Consider the following 25,296-nt stretch of genomic DNA (forward strand, 5'->3'; position numbering starts at 1 on the left):
TTTATATTTAGCACTATATGTTTTTATTTTATTTATTCACCCAATATTTAACCGATGCACCTTGTATAAGATTTGAGTTTAGCCCGAACCTTCAATATTTCTTTCACATCCTCCTCTCCAGCGACATCCAGTGTCAGCAAGCCATTTCGGAATTCCCCTACCACCGCTTCACGCCCAGCATCGAGTGGCTGCGCGGGAAACTGAACAGCCAGGCCAGCGTGTGGGATTCCCCCAACTCGAGACAGGGAGGTTGGCAGAGGACGAGCAGCAAGTCGGAGACGTTCGAGAAGTTTTCCGAGATCGGAAATTCCAACAACAACAACGTTTGTTTGTTTTTTGTTTTTTGGAATTTGCGTAAGAAATTAGGTGTTTTTGTTTTAATGAGTTCAGTTCTATAAGTTAGTTAGCTGATTAAAAGGTTAGTGTTAAGCTATAAAATTATATAAATTAAATACTATTAGATAATTTTAACTGTTCAGTTCTAATAAAAGTAGTTAGTTTTGTAGAAAGTATTATCAAGTTGTGTATAAAACAACTTCAAACCAATAAAAACTAAGAGCACTGAATCTGCTTTTAATATAATAATAAGTGTACTTAAATAAAATACTGACATTAAATCTGTAGAATTTTAAAACTTGTTGTTAAATTTGGAAAAGTATTTTCAAAATCGTTAAGGTTTCTAAAAATCACAAAAAGTTACAGTTTAATTGTTGTTGAAACTTGATTTAATTTAAGCGTATCAATTTTGTTTTAATACTAATTATATATATTTTTAATACTAATTATATTTTTTTATCAACAGAACAGCCAGCATGATACTCCTTCCTCGCCAGACCAGTACGATATGGACGTCGATGAATAAATTTAAAAAATTTTATAAGTTTCCTAGTAAAATTATAAATGGATGTGGATGAATTAAAAGTTATTTTTTATAAGTTTACAAACAAAATATGAATTGAACTTCTGTTTTAGAACAAACTTCTTCACGTGGACGAACAAAAGTTTTGTCACTTTTTTTTTATGAGTTTCCAAATAAACGAGTATATATTGAACTTGCGTTTTTGATAAATGTTCCAATCACTGTATATTTTTATAGTATGCAGTTTCTCTCTTGTACACTTGACTACTATTTCTTTTGCTTTCTCCTTCTATACATACGTCAAGTGCTTTACATTATCATAGTTGAATTCTGAATAAATTCTAGGCGTAATTGAAAACGTGTGTGGTTTTTGTAGTTAAATGTTTTGAAAAATAAATGCTGGCTGAATATTATAACATAAAGTTATTTACATTTTAAGTGCCTAAATCTAAAAAAAATATTTTACCAGAGTATCTAGTACGAGTCTTCAGCTGATATAGTCGCGAAGATGAGAATTAATATAATTAATGCTAAAAATAAACAAAAAAAAAATTGAATATTTCTTTTTTTGTACTTAAATTTGAGCACTATTTATTTAGCACTAACTAATTTTCTTACCATTAGCATGTTGTTAAATCCATAAATTTAAAATGTTGGCTACAATGTTATTTAATATCTGATTTTGCTAATCAAAAGTCAATTATTTTTTTAGAAATTAAATCAAAAAGAAGCTTTAAAGTTTCAAGTAATTAAAACGCTCGATTAAATTAGGAGTGGGGCAACGTACGGTTCGATCCGGCATGTCAATCTGAAAAGCAATTTTGAAAACTCACCCCTGGGTATTCTGGAATTTAAAATGAAGAGCAAAAAAGGACACCAAACTAGTGTTTTACAATTAAAATAGAGTAATTTTCTAGAATTAAATAATATTGAACTGCTCCTGCCCGCCAAGTTTTTCCGTATACGTTGATTAAAAACGATGCCAACCCCTATGCTACACGGTTGCATTTATACAATCCAAAATAAAACTATGTTATTAAGTATTTATAAATTAATTTAATGATTATTTTGACCAATGAACTGTTAATAATTAAAAACCTCAACGCCATTAAAATGAACAGATTGAAAAGTACTTTATCTTGGTGGAATGCTATCTTTATAATCTTTTCCAATTTAAAAGTTTCTATCATTTTAGTGGGTTTTTTTAGACATATACAATGTTCTATCATTAAAAAGCCACTAAAGTTGTAAAACAAGTTGTCTATTTTAAATTCGACTTGTGGTTATGAAATATTTTAAACCAACTAAACTATTTATATATAGAACTAATTTGAGAAAGTTCGCAGTTATTTATTTAACAACGAAATTGACATGTTAATTACGTCATATATGCCAGTAATGTTTAAACACGCAAGACTTTTTAGTTGAGGTATGTATTATGAAACATTAAGCTAAAATTGTATTTGAATTCTTTGACACAAAAAACTTACAAAAGCTCTTAATACAGCGTGTGATCAAAATTTGTTAACCAATTCCTACAAGCTTTTTATTATAAAATAATAAATTTATGTCAAATATAAGATATCTAAAAGTTTTTTCTGGTGTTTAAATACGATTAATACAAAATAAAAAGTTAAATTTAGATACAACAAAGCTTCTGTTATTTAACCATTAAAAAAATTAAGTCTTAATTTTACGTTAACGTTATTATGTCATGGGTCGGCAGTCTTGTATAAAGAGTTTGCCACTTTAAAAGGAAAAAGCCAATCAATAATTATTTTAAAAGTTTTATTGTAGAATTTTTAAGCAAAATAAAGTTTAAAAGCTAATAGGCATAGAAATAAACAAAATTGACACCACAGTTTACTCGTTTAAGCAAAGGAAATTTTAATTTGTAATTGTTGTACAAAAAATCATAAACTTCCTTCTAAATTAGTTGCTTATAAATTATAAGTACTTCGCCGGCCAACATTTTTGATCCCTTAATTATGTCAGTTGTTTAGTTCCTGATAACTACAATCGTGCTTACAGGGCATTACGCCAATACAAAACTATTTAAATACTAACATTAACTTCTTTTAAAGTATGTTGATTTATGTTTATTGAAAATGTTAGAGATAACATTAATACGTTTGAAATATTTAAAACTTTAACATTAATAGTAAATAAAGACTTATTAGATTTTGTTAAAAATATCATTTAAAATATACTTTATATTTACAAACAAGCACACGGCTAATTATTAAGGTTTTATTGAATAAATAAATAATGTAACAAGTAAAAAATGACAAATCTCATTGAAGTAAAATGTTGTTTGAAGAACTGGTAAAGACTGCATTTAAACCAAAACTATGCATAGAGTTAACGTGAAGTTAAAAAAATAAATAATTGAAACTGTGGCTTTAAAAAGCACCGAAATACTTTTAAATGAAAAATTGTTAAAGCTAGCCTAAAGTTTAAGTATGCTACAGAAGAACAAAATAACTACGAATTGGCTCATGCTAAGGCACTAACTGTGTATGACTTTGAAAAAATGTCGAAATTTACGTAGATAGTTTTCTTAAAAAGAGCTTTACAGAACGAAAAAACTACAGATACATATTTACAACAAAAAAATTGAAGAGGTAAAAAATTTTAACTGCTAAATGAATTTTTGCATATAATCACTCGATTTTCTTTGCATCAGATCTGTATACCTGCTGGGATTTGGAACGTTTCTTGGTATAAGCTTGAATCCAAAAGTTGGAAAACAAAATGAAGAACAAGAAACCTGAAATAGTTTTTTTTTCGTAAAAAATGAGAACGAAAATTGGCTACAACTAAAGAATAACATTAACCTAAAATTATTTTCTAAATTAGTAAGAAAAATGTCTTCGAAAAAATTTGTAAATTATTTTTTTTTCTAAATTAAACATAGTTTTTAACAAACTAAACTGCGGCAAAAGCTAAAGATGCCATAATCACTAAATATTTTGTCCAAACAAACTATGAAGTTTCAAAAAAAAAAACAATTTAACAAACGAACCGTATAGAGATATGATGTACTTGAATACTTCTGGGAAGACGCAATCGTGAAACACTATGATATGCACCATGTGTCCAAACACCACCACGAATTGAGTCTGTTGATTGGTTGATTTCTTAATTACGTCATAAAAGTGTTTATCAGTATTTAAATGTTACATATTTTAAAACCTTTTGCTTGTTAAAAAAACACAAATGGACCATATAAATGTATTCATAATTATAATTTTTAGTTTTTAATATTGCCAACAGAAAATGGTCAACGGTTGACGTTAAATTAAACTCAAAATTTTTCGGAAATACTTAATACAACTTTTTATTTATTCAAAAAATTAAGTAGAAAGTAGCATTTGAAACATGAAAAAACTAAATATAATATCTATAAACTGTTGCTATACAGAATATTAAAATAAGCTTAACTTGTTTCAGTTTTAATTATAATACACTTTATACAAAAGATTATAACTTTTTTAGAAAGCTACTACTGAAAGTCTGATAAATTCAGTTCAAAAGAAGCTTTCTCACTTAAAAGTATATAAAAATTCCATTGTTTAAGTAATCCTATTGTTTCGTATAATTCAAAAGGGCAACTAGTCTTACCGAAAGCTTTGACTAAATTTTGAAACAATAAAAAGTTTACCTCAATTTGTTTAGAAAAATCAATATTTATTATCTTGGGCTACATTGAAAATTCACTCATGAATTTTTTTACAATAAATATTGATTTTATACAAATTTCATTCCCTATTTCAAGTTCAGCGCGATTTTAGCTTTAACTTATAAAAGTAAATAGAAGACAGATAATTGTTTACAGTGTCTGAATCCATAAAAAACAAACCATAAATATAAAATGTGTATAAATTAAAAATTATCACATTAAGTTGAACATTACAGTATAAAAATAATAAAAAGTTTTATTGTTATATTAAACACTATTAAAATGTGCATACAACTTTTAAAAGTAAATGTCTTTGGTGTAGAATTTAAAAAGTTTAAAAACATTAATTAGATTGTTAAATCTTTTGGATAAAGCTGCATTTTATATATACTTTTTATAATATAAGGTATTTTTTTATATTCTACCGGTTTAAATTTCTTATGAAGTTACACTTCGTAATGGAATATTACTAATAATATTTTCATTAATAATAATTACATGTAATACTAATCAGATGTTTTATTACGAAAATAATTATTCATAAAGTCATAATACATTATTAACTTTTTAGATAAACATAAACTTATTTCAACTGCTTTTATTATAATACCTTATATAACTTACAGATATTGAATATTTTTCTAATAATAAAACAAAAGCTTACATGTTAATTCGTATAGCTAACTGGTTAAAAAATAAAGTTAAGAGAGCCCTGCTACGTATTACTATGACCAACTTTAAATTAAACTTTTTTAAAGCTAATATTTTTTTTTCTTTTCCAAATTTAGATTCAAATTAATCTATAGTTTGAATTTTATTTTTAAAACATTGTTTAGACTGAATCATAGACAAAAATACCATGAAGACCGACCATTTTAAATGCAGTTAAGTAAAGTTTTACTGAAAACTTACAAATATTTTTTAAACATTTTCAACGTTTTACGGCTTTAACAAAAAAATAAAGTAACAAGATAACAATAACATTTTTACTAACTACAATTTTAATTAAAGTTAAAAAAACAATTTTCTATTGAGACAACTTCATAATTTTTTTATAAACATTTAAAAATTAATTATAATAACTAAACAGTCGTCAGATTCATATATAATTTAAAAAAAAACGGTTCTAAAACTACTTAATTCCTTGATATTATAAATCTGGGAGCACAAAAACACAAGTTCTTAAAAAATATATAAACGGTCACAACTTTAAAAGTAAAATATATCTGAAAAAAAAATTGTATGTAGGTTTAATTCAGGGGTCGGCAGGTCAAAAAAGGAAAATTTTTCATGTGCTTTAAAAAACATATTTAAAGATAATTTTTTGAACAAAAAAATTTAGGGGATAGATTCTTCTTTAAAGATAACACTAAAACTTTATTTTGTTTTTTGAGAGTATTAATACATTAAACTAGTTGGAAAAAAAAATTAATGTGGCCCGCGACCACAGTTTGCCGACCTGTGGTCTAATTACTACCTAAAGCCGTTTTTTTTTGCAAAAATTAAATAAAAAAAATGTAATATAGTTAATATAAGTTTTAAGATATTGTACTTTTTTGTAACTTTTAAAATTATCTCTTAATATTTTTTATTTGTTGTTCTTCTTTCATATTCTTATTAATGAGATCTACATCCGCTTTTTTTTTTCAAATAAATGCTACCTTTTGAGATAGCCTCTTAACGTTTGTTTAAGAATTTAGTTTGTCATGTAACTCATAAATAATAAAACTCTATACAATAAATATCTGAATTTTAAAGCCGTAAACCAATGGATTAAGATCCCTAACTTTCCCAAATGTTAAGAACTGGGAAATAGAGTTCATTTATTGGCACAGGGTTTTTGAACTAAAAGATTTTTAAAAAATCCCCTAAACACAAACCATTTGGAAAGCGGTGAGGTGCTTCTTCCACCAGAGGAACTTCTGGTACTTGGGACCCAATGCAGCCACGGCGTAGTACGAGTACATGACCATGTGTACGAACGAGTTGATCAGCGCGTGGAAGGTTCCCAATCCCCCTGCGAAAATACAATTTGTATTAAATATCCTGTGAAAATACGATACTTTACCGTAATTATAATCCCCTTTAGAAAAACATCAGGTATAAATATGCTGTGAATAAACAATATTTTACTTTAATCATAATTAAACTGTTAAACCATTGTGAATGTTCAGAAATTACAAATCGTTCATTAAATCTTATTCAATAAATTTTCTATACATCAATAGTTATCAAACTAATTTTTAATTTAACATTTGTTTCTTACCAGCAGATAACTAAAAACTACACGAGCAAATAAAACTCATTCATAATTGTTAGACAAAAAACTTTTTACAGTAGCCTTCCTCTTGAATGCACTTACTAGGTACGCACATTCTATCGAGTACGCCTTTTTGGGTCGTGATTACTCAAAGGAAGATTACTGTATATTTTTAACTTAAAATTTTTACAAATTTCTCACCGGCAGAGAATTTGACGCCCCACCACCAAGTGAAAGCCATCAGGGTGTGATGAAACACGTGTAAGAAAGAAATGTGCTGGTATTTCTTCCTTGCTATGAAGAAGTACTGCGAAAATTATATTATTTGGTTTGGAAACCCTTTTTTGAAATTTTCATTTTTTAAATTATGAAGCCTTGAGCCAATGGATGCTCTTGTTTTCCAAGATTTTTTTTAAAAGAACATTGGCAAAAAGACTTCAAAAAATTGTTTATTTGATTAAATTATAAAAAATATCAAAAAGATAAAACTTTAAATACTTTTTGTGTTATAGAATGTGTTTTGTAATAAGAACTTGTTAATATGGAACTTATAAAAAATTTATTTTATAATCCCTGTAAATAATGTTAACTATAAAATAACATATATAAATTTTTATTTTTAATAGTTTTTGAAATATTTTAAAGAACTATTACATTGTTTACTTTATTTTCTAGGTTGTAAACACCTAACATATTGCACGTAAGTGCTAAATTAAATTCTAATAAAACATCATTTATAAACTTATTATTTGAAACTAGCTTCTAAAAATAGTTTGTTAATTATCATCTTTACAAAATTATTATCAACAGAAAGTTTTACTTCAAATATGCAAAATTTAATGATAGCTTTTATATAAAAGCTAGAAATAAATAGACACTTTCAATAAAGGAACTTAAGATTACGCCTACGTTTTAAACTTCATGAGATATTTTTTATTTATTTTTAGCTTAAAACAAAAATAACCATTTTATTAAATGAACAAACATAAAGTTTCAAAATAAGTATTGTAGTGCAAACAAAATTCAAATATAAAATTGATAGCGTAATGTTTGTAATTTCAAAAACAAAAGTAAGAAAAAAATCTTTAAGAATTTATAAAATTTTGAATAAAACAAGAAGCTCCCACTTAAAAGGTTTTTTTATCTATAAATAAAATTTTTCAAGTGCAAAGATATTTGTCTCCCAAATTCCTTAAATAAAATACACGTTAGGCAGTTAATTTTCGAATTTCCTATATACTTTAAGTGAATTTAGAAGTATATATGTTTCTTAACAATAAGTTTGATCCATCAAAAAAAGTATTGCAAATATCTAACTTACACTGTGTCAGTATTAATATATTAATTCTTTTAATTTTAACACTTTAAATTATATTTATTATTGCTTTAAACCTAATCGCCACATATGATTACTTTATTTAAAGATGTGGAATATTGTATTATAACGAATACAATCTTTAAAAGACTATTACTATACATGATAAAACTATTCATATCTTTGAAAAAATAATCAAAATAAACAAACACCAACCGTGTCCAGGAACTCGATGTGCTTGGACAGCCAGAAGTAGAAGCAGACGTCCAGCATCCTCAGTGCCTGGGGCGAGTCGGAGTAATCGCACTCCTGGCACACCAGGGAGTAACCCGTCCCCCAACCCGACATCAGAAACTGAAAAGTTTAAATTTTTAGTTTGGAAACACTGTGGTGATTTTTGAAATTTTGAATCATAGAGCCAATGAATTTTTTAAATCTTGAAAGGTTTTGTAGCCTCAATTGTAGAAGACTTTTAAAACTTCTTAGATTTGTTATGAAGGTTTAAAACTTTAGTTTAAAAACACTGTTTTTTAATTGTTTTAAATTTTGAATTGAATAAAAATTTTTTTACTAGATATTTTAACTTGTGAGAAAATAAGTGCACCCATTGTAATGTTTAAGCTGTAGAAAGTTAAAAACTTTAATAAAAAATTAAATTAACTTAAATTAGTTGAAGTTTTTATTTTACAAAAAAAACGTCCTGGAATTTTTTGTGTATACTTCTAATTCAAAACACAATGAAAACATTAATATTTTCGTTTTATTGAACCCATCTTTACTAGTTACATAACAACTCAAATTCTTAAAAAAAATAATAGGCTAATATCAAAAAATAACATAAATTAAAAAAGAATAAAAAACAGTTATAGATCTAACTACTAAGATTATAATAGTAAATAACAATAATAAATCAATATTTTAACAAAAAAAAGTTTGATGCAACTTATAAAACTAAGATTTTATAGGCTAAACCTTTTAGCATTTTGTACAAATAATAGGTACTATTTATTAAGAAATCAAAAAGTTTTAAATTTGATATAAACAGTTTAAACTAAAGGGAGCTTTAACATGTTTAAATCGCTGTTAACGTTTGAGCAAATAGCTAAAGAAAGCTATACAAACAAACTTAATGTTTGCTCAGAAATTATCCAAACTTATTCGAGTTTAAAGCAATTTTCTTAACTTTGCGCTAGTGTAGTAAATTGTTAAGCATTTTATTGTGAATATAGTAAACTTGTTTTATTGATTGTATTTTTAACAAAATCAGAACTTATTCAAAATTTATCATAAAAAATACAATTTCAATATTGAAGAATTTAAGTTATAGTTTTATATTTAACTTTCAAATTATCAATGTTTGTAAAAAGTATTTGTGATATAAGTTTATGATGTAAATAAACTCGAACACTGTAAAGCAAGAAAACTGCAATAAACTAAAATTTTTGTAATAAAAATACACAATGATAAACAAGAACAAATAACAAATAAACACCTTAATACTATGGACTTGTTGTATCTATAGAATGTAATTTATAGCACTTCAGTTTATTTTGTAACAATAATTTAAATAACATGTTTAGCATTTATAACATGGTGTTGAAATTTTGAAGACATTCATCTGAATATTAACAAAGTAGTTCGCTTACTAATTAATTTACATACAAACCTAGTAATCAACTCTATTTTTAGAGCTTTAGAGTTTGAAATTATGTGTAACATACAATCAAAATGTGCCTAAGTTTTCTAAATAGGTGAACATAAAAGTTTATAAAAAGCATGTATTGTTCTTTTTTATGCTAATTCTGTTTTTAATGTTTACACTTTTAGTTTAACTACAAAACTTTTACTCAACTATGTTTATAAAAATATTGAGAAAAACTTATTTACGTGATTTATTATTTTAAGTTGACAATAGTTTTTAAGTAAACACTTCTACGCTTTTAAGAGAGTTCAAATAATAACATAATATGTGATGTAATTTTATTTCGTACAGTATATTGGTAAAATTTTATATTTTTATGTTATAACAGATAATTCGGCAAAAAAAAATTAAACCCATTAATTTATGTTTACATTAAATTGTTTTCAATCATTAACTAATATTTACATGAAATCCGTAGTAAGTAAACAAACGATAACTAAAAACAATAGCTTATTAATTAAAAAATGATCAACTTAGTCCAGTACATAAGTTATATGCATTGAAATGTATAACAATTTTGTTTTTACAGATAGTTTAGTTTAAATAGATTATTTAAATTTATTTCAGATTTTTTCCTTAAATGCAACATACTTTGAAAGTTACAATAAAATTTACGTTTGTTATCTATACTGTTTTTTATAGCAAGAGACATTAGATAAAAAAGGATTGTACATATTATCATTTACTATTATGATTTTTGTTTTTAACTAGCATTAGTTTGTGAGTTTTTCCTTTTTATATAAATATTCAAACTTTCAAACAATTGCAAGAATTTACTTTAGTTATATGAGTCATGACTTTCTTTTACAATAAAGTGAAAGGAGTAGACTTTAAAATTTACTATATGTAAATAAGGGTTCTATACAAATGACTAACCATTGGAGAGTTTTTCTTAATTCATTACCATTGGTTTAGAAAATTTCCAACTTTTTTTTTTAAACTATTTCTGTTTGGTTCAAGGTTTTAAAAGTTTTTTTTATAAATTAACTCCAGGTTTCTGAATTTCTTCAAGGTTTTTAAAAAACATGTTTTTCTGGTTATTTATAGTCTAAAATTGAACTTGAGTTGAAAAAAAATGTCTTCGATAGTATAAAAACAAGTAAAAGATATTTCAAATGTATTTTAAAAAAATAATTTGAAACAAAACAGTATTTTTTATCTTAATGATAGATTTTTCTATCTTATCAAAGTTTTGTTACTAGAAGCATAAGAAAAGTTAAAAATTTTAAGTTTTCCAGGTTTTTTAGTTATTTTCCAGGCTTTTTCAAAATTTATCAAATTTTAGGTTTTTTTTTTGCCTAAAATGTCAAATTCCAGGTTTTTTGCAACACTTTTAGTTTTCTTATATTTAAAGTTATATACAAAGTTAATGACCTTATTCCTACTATCATTAAATTTAAAAACTTTATATAACATTTTTACAAGCTTGTTTTAGTTTTTTACAAAATCATAATGAATTAATCAAAACAATTAATTCAATTATTCAGAAATATTTTTTACAAATATGTTGTAACAGTATGGTGCACAGTAGACTAAAATTAAAAATTAAAAGAAAAAATTCTTACAAAATTCAAATTCAAATTGTCAAAAAGTACTAGATTCTATTGAGAACTTGCTTCAAACTAAAAACTAATCTTATTAGAATTTTTGTTTTTGGCATGCAAATTCAATTCAACATGATGAAACATGCTAAATGATAGCTAATTGTAGACGTCTAGTTAATATAAAATAAAAAATCTTTTTTACTTTAAAAACAAAAAGGAAAACTATATAAAAGGTCTTGTTGATTATTTTTTAAAACATTAATTTGCAATGTTGATGGCTGTAAATGAATATCTGTTTACGTGGCGATAAAAAATTAAAGTTGTATCTAAAGATGTATGTTAATGTAATAATTAAACTAAAACAGCTTAAAGTCTAAATAAACATAAAGTTTGATTTAATATTTAATTGTTTATATATATAAACGTAACTTAATATTTACATTTTTTCAGTAAGAAACTATTTTTGTCAAACAACTTTGTATTTCATATCTACTAAGCATTTAAAATAAGTTAGAATAAAAACCATTTAAATAAAATTTAAATCTTCTCAAACTTTCAGTATTACAAAACTTAACTTTTAAACAAAAAATTTTGCAGACATTACACATAACAAAATCATGTTGAGCTAGTTTTATTAAAGTCTGATAGCTTTAGTTCTAAAATAATCTTTTTAATTTTTTTAAGCAATTTCAATATAATACTTAGGCTTATCTAAAAATTTAGTTTGGAATAAACTCAACAATTTGTGGTTGTCTTAAATTGTGTTTGAAAAATACTACCACTAGACTTAAGTACAATAAACTGAAGAAACTTTATTTTCAACAATTTTAAAGTAAAATATATTTGCTTCAGCAGATTAATTTAAAGCAAATATAGCTTGTACAAAGAAGAAACTAGAAATAAAGCTTTTTCTTGAGTTTAATAAACTTTATTTAATCATTTCAAAATAAATTGTTGTTAAAATAAAACAAACAATTAAGTTGTTTTAAATAAAGAAACTGAAATAAAACATAAACTATAGTAGCCATTTAAAATTTTCATGCTCAATTTTTAACTATTCTATAGGAATTAATTTCAAACTTTATCTGACTAGAAGAACATAAAAAACAACTTTTTTTTTTAATTGACCACTGCAGTTTCAAAATTTGTAAAAAAAAAAAAACACAACCCACCTCATAGAAAAGGTATGACGAGAACACCACCATCACCAAGTTGTACACGAAAATGAACTTTCTGATGTTGAGAGGCTCCCTGTTCCTCATGAACCGCTTGCCGGCAAAAAGCACGATGAAGAGGTAAGTGAGGGTTGAGATGGTGTTGAACTTTCCCGACCTCATCAGGTAGTAGGCGTCCGCGCGAGGATCTGAAGGTAATTGAGGATTAGAAAGTTTATTTTGATAAAAACTTGAAACTTATCACTGATAAGTGTCAGATAATATTTTTCAATAAAATTGTTTTATATGACTGCTTTGTACAGTGTTTCACAGCTTATAAAAATAAATAACTGTGCGCTTGTTCAGAGAAAACTTGTGATTTCCTTAACTACTTAAGTTAACTGGGAAATTTATCTGTTTTTTTTAAATTTAGGCCCGTTTTTTTTTTTTGTTTTTAATCATGGAACTTAGTTCTGTTTTTGTTTTTTATGCTTTTTAGCATAATAGTTAGGTATTTAGTGTGTTGTTTTTGGGATTTAAAGTATGTCATTGATGAATATCAGATAATGTCTCTTGATTAAAAAACCTATTTTATAAGATTGTTTTACCTTTTCCACACCATCAAATTTTGAATAAGTAAACGAGATCAAGTTAGTTAAAAGAAAAAGTTTCTTTTTAAGTGAGTTAGGAAATTTAATAAGAATTTTTTGTTTTGAGTAAATTTATGCTTTATTTTGAATATAATGTCAAATTCAAGGTTCATTTAACTTAACTTTTTAACTCGTTAACAGTAATTACAAACTTAATTTTGTTTGTATAATTGCTTTTTTGTATGATAGCTATAAAGCTTATTTGCAAAACATTAAGTTCTACAGATTTAAAACAATCAAAGCAGCAGAATACATACTTTAAACAATATTTCAGTCAGTATATAGTCAGTAGACTAGAAGGGCTTATATTATTTTAGCTTCTGTACTTTTAAAGGATTCAAGTACCATTAAAAAGTAGATAATTAGCAAAAACTAATCAATAGGCTACCACTTGTTAAGGGTTTAAAAACTATCCTGTGTTACTTTTAGCTTTTTGAAAAACCAAGGTACAAACATTTATGAGCACAATTTAGGAGGTACAAACATTTATGAGCACAATTTAGGAGGTACAAACACTTATGAGCACAATTTAGGAGGTACAAACATTTATGAGCACAATTTAGAAGTGTAAATTATTTTATATAGACATAAAATTATCTAATAACTATTTTTACTGTATGCAAAATCAGTAATGTTCTCATTTTCATAGTCATTAACTAGTATCAATATATTATGCAACCATAAATACATGCAAACCTTTAAAAATTCATTTAGTTAATAAAATAATTAAAATTAAATTGGGTGCTGTACACAAAAATCTTATCAGTAATTTACAGAGACTGCAAATATATGCTATCAGACTTTATGTTATTGACAATTGCTTACTTTTTGTTATGTTTAAGTTCATTTAGAAGTAAACTTAAAGTTTTCACATAAAATTTTAATTTTGTTACACTAACCAAAACTAAATACAATAACTTAGATAAACTATAATATATCACAATATTTAAACTAAAACCAACTCAAACCATTTAGATATAAGAAAAATCTAGCCTGAGTTGTTTCAAAAAATATAAAAGTAGACTGTGAGTTAGCCTTACTGAGAGAGTGGCAACTTAGTGAATTAGTATTTTTTATAAAAGTTTACTTTGAAAATTGTTCTGTTAAATTATAATTTATGCTTTTTTAGTATTTGAAAACAAATTTTTAAATTTTAGTGAGAAAAGAAAAAATAAACTTATTAACACTGGAATAGACCATTTTTGAAAAATGAGTATAAAAAGATTTCTACTTTTATTGTGTTTATTTAAAACAACTTAATTTGGTTTGTTTAGATGTACAAACAAATCAAGAGAGGTTTTATTCTATTTTTATTTTAAAAGATTAGCTTTTTAATTTTTTCTTAAATAAGTTTACACTTAACTAAGATAACACTAAATATTTTTGAATTAAATAAAAACTTTCTTATTTTTAATCATTCATACAAAATATATATGACAACCAATTTCTTTATTTTTATGGTAGACTAAATATAATAAACTTAATATCCAATCACTACAATATAACTATTGTTGAATTTATAACTTACAAAAGCTTCATTTAATATTTTGATAAGTATAGGACTAAACATAACAATATAATGTATAAAAACACTAATTTAATTATTTTTTACTATAAAATAAAAAGTATATACCTGCTTGTTCCAGGGTTTCATCATAAGCTTTCATAAACCTATGGTATAAATCCATTTCTAAACCCCAGTAAATCAAAGTAAAAAACAAAAATGAAAGTTTAACTGAGGAAACTAATAGACTAAAGTCTAAGAAAGCTTAAAGAGAAGTCATTAATTTAAGCATTGTTTTTATTTTTGTTTGGGCTCTATGTACCACCGTGCGGTATGCTTATTTATTTGTAGAAATAAAACTTTTTAGACAAAAAAAGTAAAAATACTTAGTAAATCATAATTTGAGTGTGTATGTTATAACATAATAGCTTGTATGTTAATTCGAAATTTCTTTAAAAAATATAAACGGTTTAAAAAAAATAAAATAAAAGATATTAACTACACTTTTTAATTTCAAAACTGAAAATAGCAATGTTTTAAGAACTATATAACTGAACTAACAATAAAATATTGTGAACAACAAATAATCTTCATATTTTATCTTTATTTTTCCACAAGTTTATTCAAAATAAATTAATCAAGGATTTTAATATGATCCTTAGCCACAATGAAGTCTTTATTTAAATGGAAATGTAATCAAGCCTAAATTTTTTATTGTTACTCTTGATATAAACTAAAAGTATTAAAAATATAAATTGAGTAAATCAAAATATAAGTCATAAATTAACACTTATTTTGAAGAACAAAATGAAAGTTTGTTATTTTTTTAAAGCAATATCTAAAATGAAAATAAATATTTAGCATATACTCTCAGTATTATGTTATCAGAACCAAGTAAAGAGGTCTGAGCAGCAAAGGTTTTGTTTGAAACCTTAAATTAAAAACTATAATATTTTTTATAGATTTTTAAATGCTAGTTTAAAGTCGTTTCAAAATCGTAATAAACAAATAGTTAATAAAAGTTGAATACAATGTAAAAAATTTTGCTGTATGCAGAGTTAAGTTATAGTTGTTAAATGAAAAAGCATGTACAAATTAATGAGTTTGGATCGTGAAGTTAGTTAAAAGTTGTAACTAGTATGTAAGACGTGAGCTACATAAACAAGTATTTTGTAAAATAAGATCCATAAAGTAAAAAAAAGTTAAACTCCTCGTCTAAACATTTGTAATTTTTAGCTTTAGTATATTTTTAAAGATGATTTGCTTGTAAAAAGTACATTAAATTCAATTCAAATAATTTTAGTAGCAAAAAAGTGCCGTAAATTCCTATAAAGGTGTTTCTACAATCTACACTAGCGTCTCACAAATTTACAACTTGGTGTGCACAAATTTGATTTTATTGGTTTAGTGTGCACAGGCTTGATTAGCTTGGAGCCCATGTGTTAATTTACTAATGTCGTTTGCTTTTATTATAAGCTTAAGAATTTTCTTTCATATAGAATCATTGAAAGTTTACAATTAGAGTGAAGTAATATTGAACATTTCACCATTATATTTTCTTTCACGTAAACTCTCTTGTTAGTGCAAGAAAATAACACTATTTTCAAATAATACCTTAAACTATATAATATATTTTTCATTGAAAATTTTTACTTAAAATAAAATTTTCACGTATTTACGCTTTGAGAACTATTTTATTAAGTTTTCTACACTTTAACCCATCTCAATAAAATAGAAAGTTTTGTTTAAAGTTAATTCAGTAGCTATAGTACAGTATAATACAGTATAATAAAGTAAAGTGCAGTATAATACAGTCGCTAGTTTTTCGTTTAGTTTTTTTTTTCATTTTGTTCTATTGATTTTTCATTACTAAATATTTAGATGATAAAACAATTATGTGTAGTAGCTCGTAAGAAACTTTATAAACATGTGGTGTACGACTCGATAACCAAAAGGTTCCTTTGTACATTAGGTCCTTAAACCAAACTTTTAGAGTGTTTTTTATCGTTTAATAAACAATATAGCACAAAATTTCTAGGAAATTTCAAATGATAAAAATTGCTTGACTAAAAAAATGTAAATTTTAGATTGTATGCTAAAGATTGAATCAAATTTAGAGATTTCCATTACAGAGCCTGATTAAAGTTCATGTGTTGAATATAATTCAAAAATAATGAAAAATTCAAATAAAAGATGTTGAATATTCGTAATAACACATTGTAAGACTTTATCTTGGGTTATATTGAATTAAATTTTTTCTAATTTTTACTTCAAAATGTAAATTTTTACATTTATTAAACGTAACACTAAAAAAGTAAGTTTATTGTAATTTGATAAACTGAGTATAATAACTTTAGCGATTCAAGCTTACTAAAAAAACAAAGTGAATTAGTTCTAATTTTAACTATAATTAAAAAGATAACAAACTTTAACTTAATTTTTTCAATAGACTACATTTACGGGATATTGTTAACAAATTTAATTATACTGCAGTGAAAGAATAAAAGTTAGACTAATAAAACTTAGTACTTCAAAGCCAAAAAAGTTCTACTAACTTAAAGTTTTAACTTTAGTTGAATTTAATGAAATAAAATCGTTTATAATTAATTAGGTTAATCTTATCATCGTTAATTGTTATTATCGAGTCATAATATTAAAAAAGATTTTTACGTTAGCGTTTTAAAATATTTGTATTTATTTTTCCAAATTGTTGTTGGTCTAGAACAGGGTCGGCAAACTGCTTTAGATAAAAAAATACTTTATTAAAACCATAAAAATAAAAGATTTTGTATTGAATATTAGAATAAGGCTCCTTATTCAATAAATACTGCTTACTAGTGCTTTATTATTTCTTATTTTACCATATTTTAGGCTTAAAACAGTATTTTTGCATTAAATAATAAAATTATTTAAAAATAACTGCGGCCTTCGAAAACTTTATTTTAAATAGTGCGGGGCCGCGAGCTACTAAAGGCTGCCGACTCCTGGTATAGAATCAATAATCTATCTATAAACTATTTTAAAGAACAACTGTAAAACATATAATTTTTTTTTTACCTTAACTCACGATAATTTTTGTGGTTTGAATCTTCTTTTATGATGAAAACAGAAACCTGCAAACTACAAAGCGTTTTATTTTTATTAAGTAAAAAAAGTCATGCTAGGCATAAAATTTTATTTCAATGCTGTATTGAAAACAAAACGCTTTTCGTTAAAAGTGGTATAAAAGTTTAACTTAGTAACGGAAACGTTGAAATTTTATTAAAAGCTGTTCATATGAAAATTAGGTGAGACTTTATTTATTTTTTTGACATTTTTAGTGATTTCCCTTTCTACCATCTTGGTTCACCGTTACTTAATCAACACAGATTAATAAACAATTTAATGTTAAAGTAAGGGTATGCAATTTTTATTTTGTGGAAAAAGTTATTCCTTTGTCGGTCGAAGAATTTCAATTTCATTTGGAATGCTAAATTTTAACTATTCATAATATAATCGTAAGCGTTTGTTAACAAAAGATCTTAGCGAATTAAGTTCACCGGAATATATTATAATAACAAATTATGCTACTTTATGTATTTTTTAAGTTAATCTAGTGAAAGCTTTAAATCTCTAGTAGTATTTTAGTATCTGCATAAAAATTTGAATAAATTCATAAGTTAGTTGATTCGTATCGGAGTTTAATATTAAACATAAAGAAAAGTAGACTAATTTATTTTATACTATAATTAACCTTAAATATAGATAAAATACTAGGTTTTATTTAAAATTTTCCACTAGTTACTGAAGGTTTAGTTATTCATCAACCAACAGAAAAACCGAAAGCTTTTTCTTTGTCTACGGTTACTGATTAATTTGTTTTATTGAAACAGCGCATTTTAAGACATTAAAAGTTACATTTGAAGCTAGTTTCAACAGACCAAAGTTTTAAATATCGCATATTGATATTCATTACATAGTTATTTATGGTAATTGGCTTGCAAGATGTACAGTTTGGTACATTTAAATAGAAGTTTACAAGGTTGACTTATAATTGATTATACTTTTTCCAGCTAAATATGTAGGTCTTGTTTTATCAAAAAAGGAACTATAAAGTTGCACATTATTTAGTTTAAAACATCCTTTTCCAGCCTAAGTTTTTAGATAACAAACTTTATAAACAAAAAAACTCAGATGAGTTCATTAACACCACTTAAATTAATATATTTTTCTTTCTATTGTAAAATACCAGTTTTGTTTCAACTGATTTATATCAATAAACGTCTTATCATACCATTTATTAAGTTTATATAAAACTCATTGAGAAACACCTTTTTTTACTATTTCACAATCTTTATTAAAGGTGTAAACGCAATACAAAATATGCAACAGAGAGAAAGCATGTTAACAAGGAATTTTCAACTTATAAAGCCGCACAACAACATTTAAAAAACGCTTCTCAGTACAGTTCAATGAGCATATCCTCCAACTCGCTTCGCAAACTCTCTTTTTCAGCTCCAGTCGGAATGCCGTTAGTTCCGTTGAGCATTTCGTTCAACGTAGATAAATGAATGTCATATTGCGTAGAGAATTCTTCGCTGGTTTGCCACATTTCTACGGTCACCCACAAAGACCTCATACACTCGCTGTGATAAGCGATGGCGCGATTAGCGATGGTGCTCAAAGGACTTATACACAAATCTTGATTGAAAATTAATCGTTCGGCGCAAAGAGGACAAGTGTTGTTTTTTAAACTGCGTGCTGTAGTGACGTCAAATAAAAAAGAAAGCTCGGCGACGCGCTCAGCATAAATTTTCTTGTTTTCAAGTTGGTCTTTTCTTCTTGCAATTTTTCTTAAAAGGTCAGTCACGAAAAACTTTGTTTTCATCACTTTCTCATCCACCACCGACCATCTGTATCTTAGCAATTCCAAATCGTGTTCTGAGATTTCACGATTTCTAACATTCAATACTTCCTTCACAAATAAAACTAGCGCACCTTTGCTGTAACCAGTACGATACCGAACATTACTTCTATCACCATCGATGCGACCTGAATTGTCATTGATAAATTGAGAAAACTTTCTCAGATCAAGAAACTCTTCAGCCGATTTTAAACCGCCGAAATGCAACGTTGAGTTCTCCCCGCCTTCGCATCTAATTGCTTGCGCTCTAACGAGGGCAATCCTTCGGTGGTTTTTTACAAACTCAAAAAGTTCATTTCTGATAAAATTAAACTTCTCGATCAACAATTTTATCTTACTTTCGTTATTGTATTCTGGGCGGAAATTTACAATTTGAGTCAGCAGGTTCATGAATCCGTCGATGGCGCTATTGTAAAGCTCAAGAAACTTGGAAACTTCCATTTGAAGAGTATGGCTCATTATTGCACCTTTGAAACTTAAAACAATATTATATATTTTTGTACTTGTTTAATTTATTATAGCTTGTATATATCATATACCTTTAATCAAAGTATGAAGTTTAAACACGGTGTATACGTTTCATGCAAAGCAATCTTCAGAAATTTTTCAAAGTGTCTTTTGACGAAACTAATGAAGGATTGTGAGCTTACTTAAAAGCTTACTTAATAGGCTCAGTGAATTATTTATTTTATTAATTTAACTTTTGGCTTTATACTAGTACTATGTATACTTCCATATTTCAAACAAAAAAATTACAAGACACTGATTTTGATTTAGCCTCATACATCATATATAGATTTGTATTCGCTACTTAAATAAATTCATTTCAAAATGTATAACTTATAAAAATACAAAATTTTCTTGGAAAGCAATCTTGAAAAATGGCTGAAAATTACTTGGCATGAAAATTATGCAGCATTAAAAGGAATTTTTATATGGGGGCAGTGAAATTTTTATTTTATTAATTAAATGTTATTATATATACTATACTTTAGTTTACTTGCTTATTTCAATCATTAAAACACTGCGAAATTTACTTTTTATCTAAATTGTATTTTTTATTAAATTTTTTACAAATTATAACATTACAAGTATGTTTATTTAAAAAGGTTTTAAGCAAAGTTTAGGAATTTCCATTTTCCTTTAAAGTATTTTTTTATTTCTAATCTTTTTTAAAATACTTTTTTATCCCTTTGCTCACGAACATAAAAACATCATTACATGTCTATAAATTTTAAATACACTATGATTTTATTCAATATCACAACAAATTAAAGATAAGTTTTATCAAAAGCTGTAATTTCCTTTTAGATTATTAAAGTTTTAAAACTATAAAATGTAGCACAGCCATAAATATTGCTTATATATAAAAGGTAATTATACTTATAGTGTCTAATTAATATCTTATTGATCAGTAAAATCTTAATTACTAAAAAAACAAAATTTTTATAAAAAGCGTAGTTAACAACTTTTGTTTACTTTTATTTGTTTGATTTATTCTGGTAACTTTAGATACAAATAAATCATAAAACTAAATTCTATTTGTTAAATTAAAAAGTCTACAATCTTTAAATAAGAGTTAACAAAATTAAACTAACATTTTATTAAATAAAAAAGAAACATCTGCATAAGTATTTTTGTAAAAAGTCTTTAAATTACTCTCAAAAAAATTAGAGTTGTTAAAAAAAAACAATTTAAAGTTTTTTTTTATAAAAAATGGTTAAAAGAACTAAACATTAATTCTACTATATAAAAGCATTACGCTATTAAAAAAGCAGTTACAATATTTGCTTAAAAGTTGTAAATAAATTTTAAACAGTTTTGTATTGGTACTAGTTTTTGCTATAAAGTTTAAAAACAATTAAGTTATTAAATTAAGTTTTGTTTTAGTGTTTTTGTTTATTACTTATCACTTAAATTTTCTAGGAAATAAAATTTGCAGAACAAACTTTAAAAAATAAAAAACGTTTCGTTATAAAGAGACAAATGCAAAATATTTCAAGAAAAAATTATTTACCTTATTTCAAATTAAATTTAGATTTATTATATACAGTTTAAGTTGTAGCTTAGAACTATATATTTGGTCAAACAAAATATATTTTACCTGAAAAAATAAATAAGCATTAAAAAATTAAAGAACAATAAACTATTGTATCAGCATTTTTTGTACTTTTAAGTGATAAATACATTGTTTACAGACTTTTTAGCTCATAGGTTTTAATGAATAACGATTCTAGAACTTAATAGGTTATGATCTTTTAGCTTTAGTTAAAGTTTATAGATGTTAATATAACAAAGTATTGATATAATTGCTATAAACATTCAAATACATAATGTAAAATTAGCTGAGTAATTTATAGTTTAGTGATATAAGAAAAATACAAAAATGGTTTGGATCTGTTGATCATATTTTTTTTTGGATAAACCTTAGTTTTATTAAATTGAAAATCTCGTTACTTAAAAGAGCTATATTTTAGTTTTGTTGATAAAATTCCGTTCGCAGGTGAAAGTGAGGCTTTTTTTTCTAAAAGTTTTAACTTAATAAGCTACGAAATAAATTCTAATTATGACCACCTCTATTAATTATAGAGTTTAACTTGTTTTAATGTTCAACCTTTTGTTAAAATTAACTAGTTAAAATAAAAAGTTAGAACTTGTCATTAGTGTTTAAAATGCAAATGATCGGAAGCAATATGTAATTTAAAAACAACTAACTAATTTCTTAAACTCATTTTCACAATCGCACAATTTATGCCTTTTCCTTTCTGTAAATATCTACTCTTTACCTATTTATTTTTCTAAACAGTTGTTGGTCTAGAATCTAGATTGTAGAATCAGTTTTCTATCTATAAAGTATTATAAAGAACAACTTTAGAAAATATGTATTGTTTATGGTACTTCAACTTCAGACAATTTTTGAAGTTTGAATCTTCCTTAAACATAAAAATAGAAATCTACAAAATGCATTAAGTATTCTTATTTTTTTTTACGTTTTATTTTTATAAACAGTACAAAAAAGTCAAGTTGAGCATAAAATTTTATTTTAACTCTATATAAAAAATTAAACGCTATTCATTAACTGGAATACTAGTTATACATAGTAATGAAACCATTGAAAAAGTGAAAAGTGAAAATTAACATTTATTTCATTAACATTTATTGAACTTCAATTTTTTTCTTGACACTTTTTAGTGATCGTTTTCCTACCATCTTGGTTCACCGTAATTTCATTTACACATATTGCCTGTAAAAAAAATTAATGATTTTAAAGTTTAATTGTAAATTTATTAAAAAAACTTTGTTCAACTAAAACACAAAACTGTTGAGTTTCAAAAAATTGTCTTAATCAAATGCAAAGTTTTGTACCTTAATTTTGTAAAATTTTTAATACGTTTTTTTGTTGTTCATTATTTTTAATATATACACAATTTTATTTGACTTTACCTCATTTGACGAGCATCTAGTGAGTTTTCCTTTCAACAAACATTCTTTTTCATTCCCAGCATTTTGACACTCCCAACAATGTAAAGCTGGAAACAAAATTAATAAAGATTTAAAATGTAATAATCCCAAGCTGTTTTAATATAAATAATTTCACAGCGCTTTAAAAATAATGAAACTCACCATTAATAAAAGGTACAACCAAAAGTATCAGAACAAAAATAGCGTTAAATAGTTTCATCGTTTTAAGTAGTTTTAGTTTAGTCAGCGAGATAGAGTTTTTAAAATAAGGAGCTATATATAAGTTCAAATTACTAAAAAAACTGACTTTAATTGAAATAGACTAAATAAACATTCTTAAGTTTTTGATATTAAAAGGCAATTACATATAAATCTATGTATGTTTAGTTTGCTTATAGATAAAAACTTCTGAAAAACACATTTGAAAGTACCTGAATATAAAAAACTAAAAACTTTATGATTAATAACCTAGTTTATTATCTTGCAAAGTTCTTTTAAGCTATAAGCTAAAACAAAATTTACTTTAAATTTCTACTACTTTGCACAACTACAAAACTGAATGAAATCTGTACTGCAAAATCTGCTTATATGCAGAGCAAAAGTTTAAATTTAGCTTTTTAGTGCATTATTCCACGTGGTTGGACTAATTAAAAGTATGCAGCGGCGTGTTTAAACTATTTTTATAAATTTTCTTACACGTTTGAATGCCTGCTAAATTAACTTTATCTTTGTAAGTAAAAGCAATATTACTTTGAAAAAAGTTGTAAAAGTTAGTTTCATTTTTTGTTTGCTTTTTATCGTACGATTTAAACAAACTTTTATACTGCTTATTTCAAAACTTAAAATGCGTTTTTTTTGACTAAAAACTTATAGTTTCAAATCTTTTTGTTAAACTGTTGTTTTTATTAAAACTAGACCACAGGTATTTTATTTATAGTTTTAAGCGAATTTTTCTAAATTTCAACTTATAACATATTGTACATACTTTCTAAATTATATTAATTTTTATAAAAACTGTAATAGATTTTAAATTCTTTTTAATACTTTGTGGAAATTAACTAAAGTCAGTAAACATATTAACAAAATACTTTAATCAATAAACAGTAGAAAATTTAAATAAGTCTATTAAGCTCGTAGCAAAGTATTTAAACAATAAAAGATAACCAAATACATTTACTGTCCAGAATATATCTTAATAACCTCTTATATTTTCTTTTTTTTATCAGAATTTCTTTGATTTTTTTGACAAGATGTCCTGGACGAGACGTTAAAAAGTATCCGTGGTGTGCGACTCGATAACCGAAAGGTTCGTCGTGCACCAAGTCCTAGGACCAAATATTCTAAGCGTATTTTTTTTTCGTTCAATAAAAATATACATATAGGTGTATCTAGCACTAAAAGAAAAACTTGTTAGAAAATTTTGAACGGTCCGTGAATTTATAATACTAGCTTTACTTTTTCCTTATCTTTAAGTGGTTATCTTCAACTTACTTTAGCAGCTATTTAAAATGTGATATGTATTGTTTTATTCAAAAAACAATTGAATTTCTGGTAATTTGACAAATTTTTAGCTAGTGATTTAAACCTTCTAAATAAATTTATCTAAGTTTTTGTCTACATAAAGATTGAAAACTTAAATTCCTATTTACAACCAAGATAAAATATTTTTATCAAAAAAATACAGTTTGGATCGTTTATTTTTTCTTAAAAAAATATTAATTGAAAATTTACCTAAATATTTTTTTCTGATAACTCACTTTGAAAAAGTTTTATTATTTTGGTACAAACTAAACAAGTTAGTAATACTTGTTTGTTTTTTGTTTGTAACCGAAAAATATTTTAAACCCTACCTTGCTACTTTAGTGACTCAAATTTTTTAAATAGGTATTTAGAAAGTGTTTTGGCTTGTCATAATAAAACTGGTTTGTCTTTTAGTGTTCTAAATATTATATGTAACTTATTAATTTGATAATAAATTATTTCACTAATTTGATAAGTTTAATAAATAAGCAATTTTGAACGATCTTTAACATTTTATTATATTAAGCAAAGTTTAGCTAAATTAAAATAAATGGTATCTCTTTTAGAGTTTTCTTTGTTAAATTAAGTGTAAGTTATTGTTTCAAAGTTTGAATTTTACTTCAAAAGTTTAATAAACATATATTTGAGGAAAAATACTTACAGATTATTTGCGCATTAGCTGCAATGAAGAAGCATAAAATAACTAAAATAAATTTGATGTTCTTGTTATATAGAAATAT

At 25.1% G+C, this 25,296-nt stretch overlaps 2 protein-coding genes across 6 annotated transcripts in view; one reads left to right on the top strand and one right to left on the bottom strand.

The window, feature by feature from the left end:
- The window catches only part of LOC145844694 (ubiquitin carboxyl-terminal hydrolase 24-like), a 34,728-nt gene extending 33,524 nt beyond the window's left edge, over positions 1 to 1,204 (top strand). For all 5 annotated transcript variants that reach the window (XM_082952105.1, XM_082952106.1, XM_082952108.1 and 2 more), the window contains 2 exons: positions 122 to 323; positions 803 to 1,204. In XM_082952105.1, the coding sequence (XP_082808231.1) occupies positions 122 to 323; positions 803 to 862 (262 nt within the window). In that variant the 3' untranslated portion in view covers positions 863 to 1,204. The remainder of the gene's footprint in view (positions 1 to 121; positions 324 to 802) is intronic.
- Positions 1,205 to 3,105: 1,901 nt separating this feature from the next.
- On the bottom strand, positions 3,106 to 14,918 carry LOC145843767 (very long chain fatty acid elongase 7-like). The gene is made up of 7 exons (XM_082950990.1): positions 14,800 to 14,918; positions 12,535 to 12,725; positions 8,333 to 8,470; positions 7,003 to 7,108; positions 6,422 to 6,558; positions 3,885 to 3,981; positions 3,106 to 3,629 (listed from the first exon to the last, which is right to left on the bottom strand). The coding sequence occupies exons 1-7, from the start codon at positions 14,852 to 14,854 to the stop codon at positions 3,523 to 3,525; spliced, it is 831 nt and encodes a 276-aa protein (XP_082807116.1). The 5' UTR covers positions 14,855 to 14,918; the 3' UTR covers positions 3,106 to 3,522.
- Positions 14,919 to 25,296: the final 10,378 nt, after the last annotated feature.

Source organism: Thalia democratica, chromosome 9 (assembly GCF_965202585.1).
Source record: "Thalia democratica chromosome 9, ktThaDemo2.hap1.1, whole genome shotgun sequence".
NCBI classification, from domain to species: Eukaryota; Metazoa; Chordata; class Thaliacea; order Salpida; family Salpidae; genus Thalia; species Thalia democratica.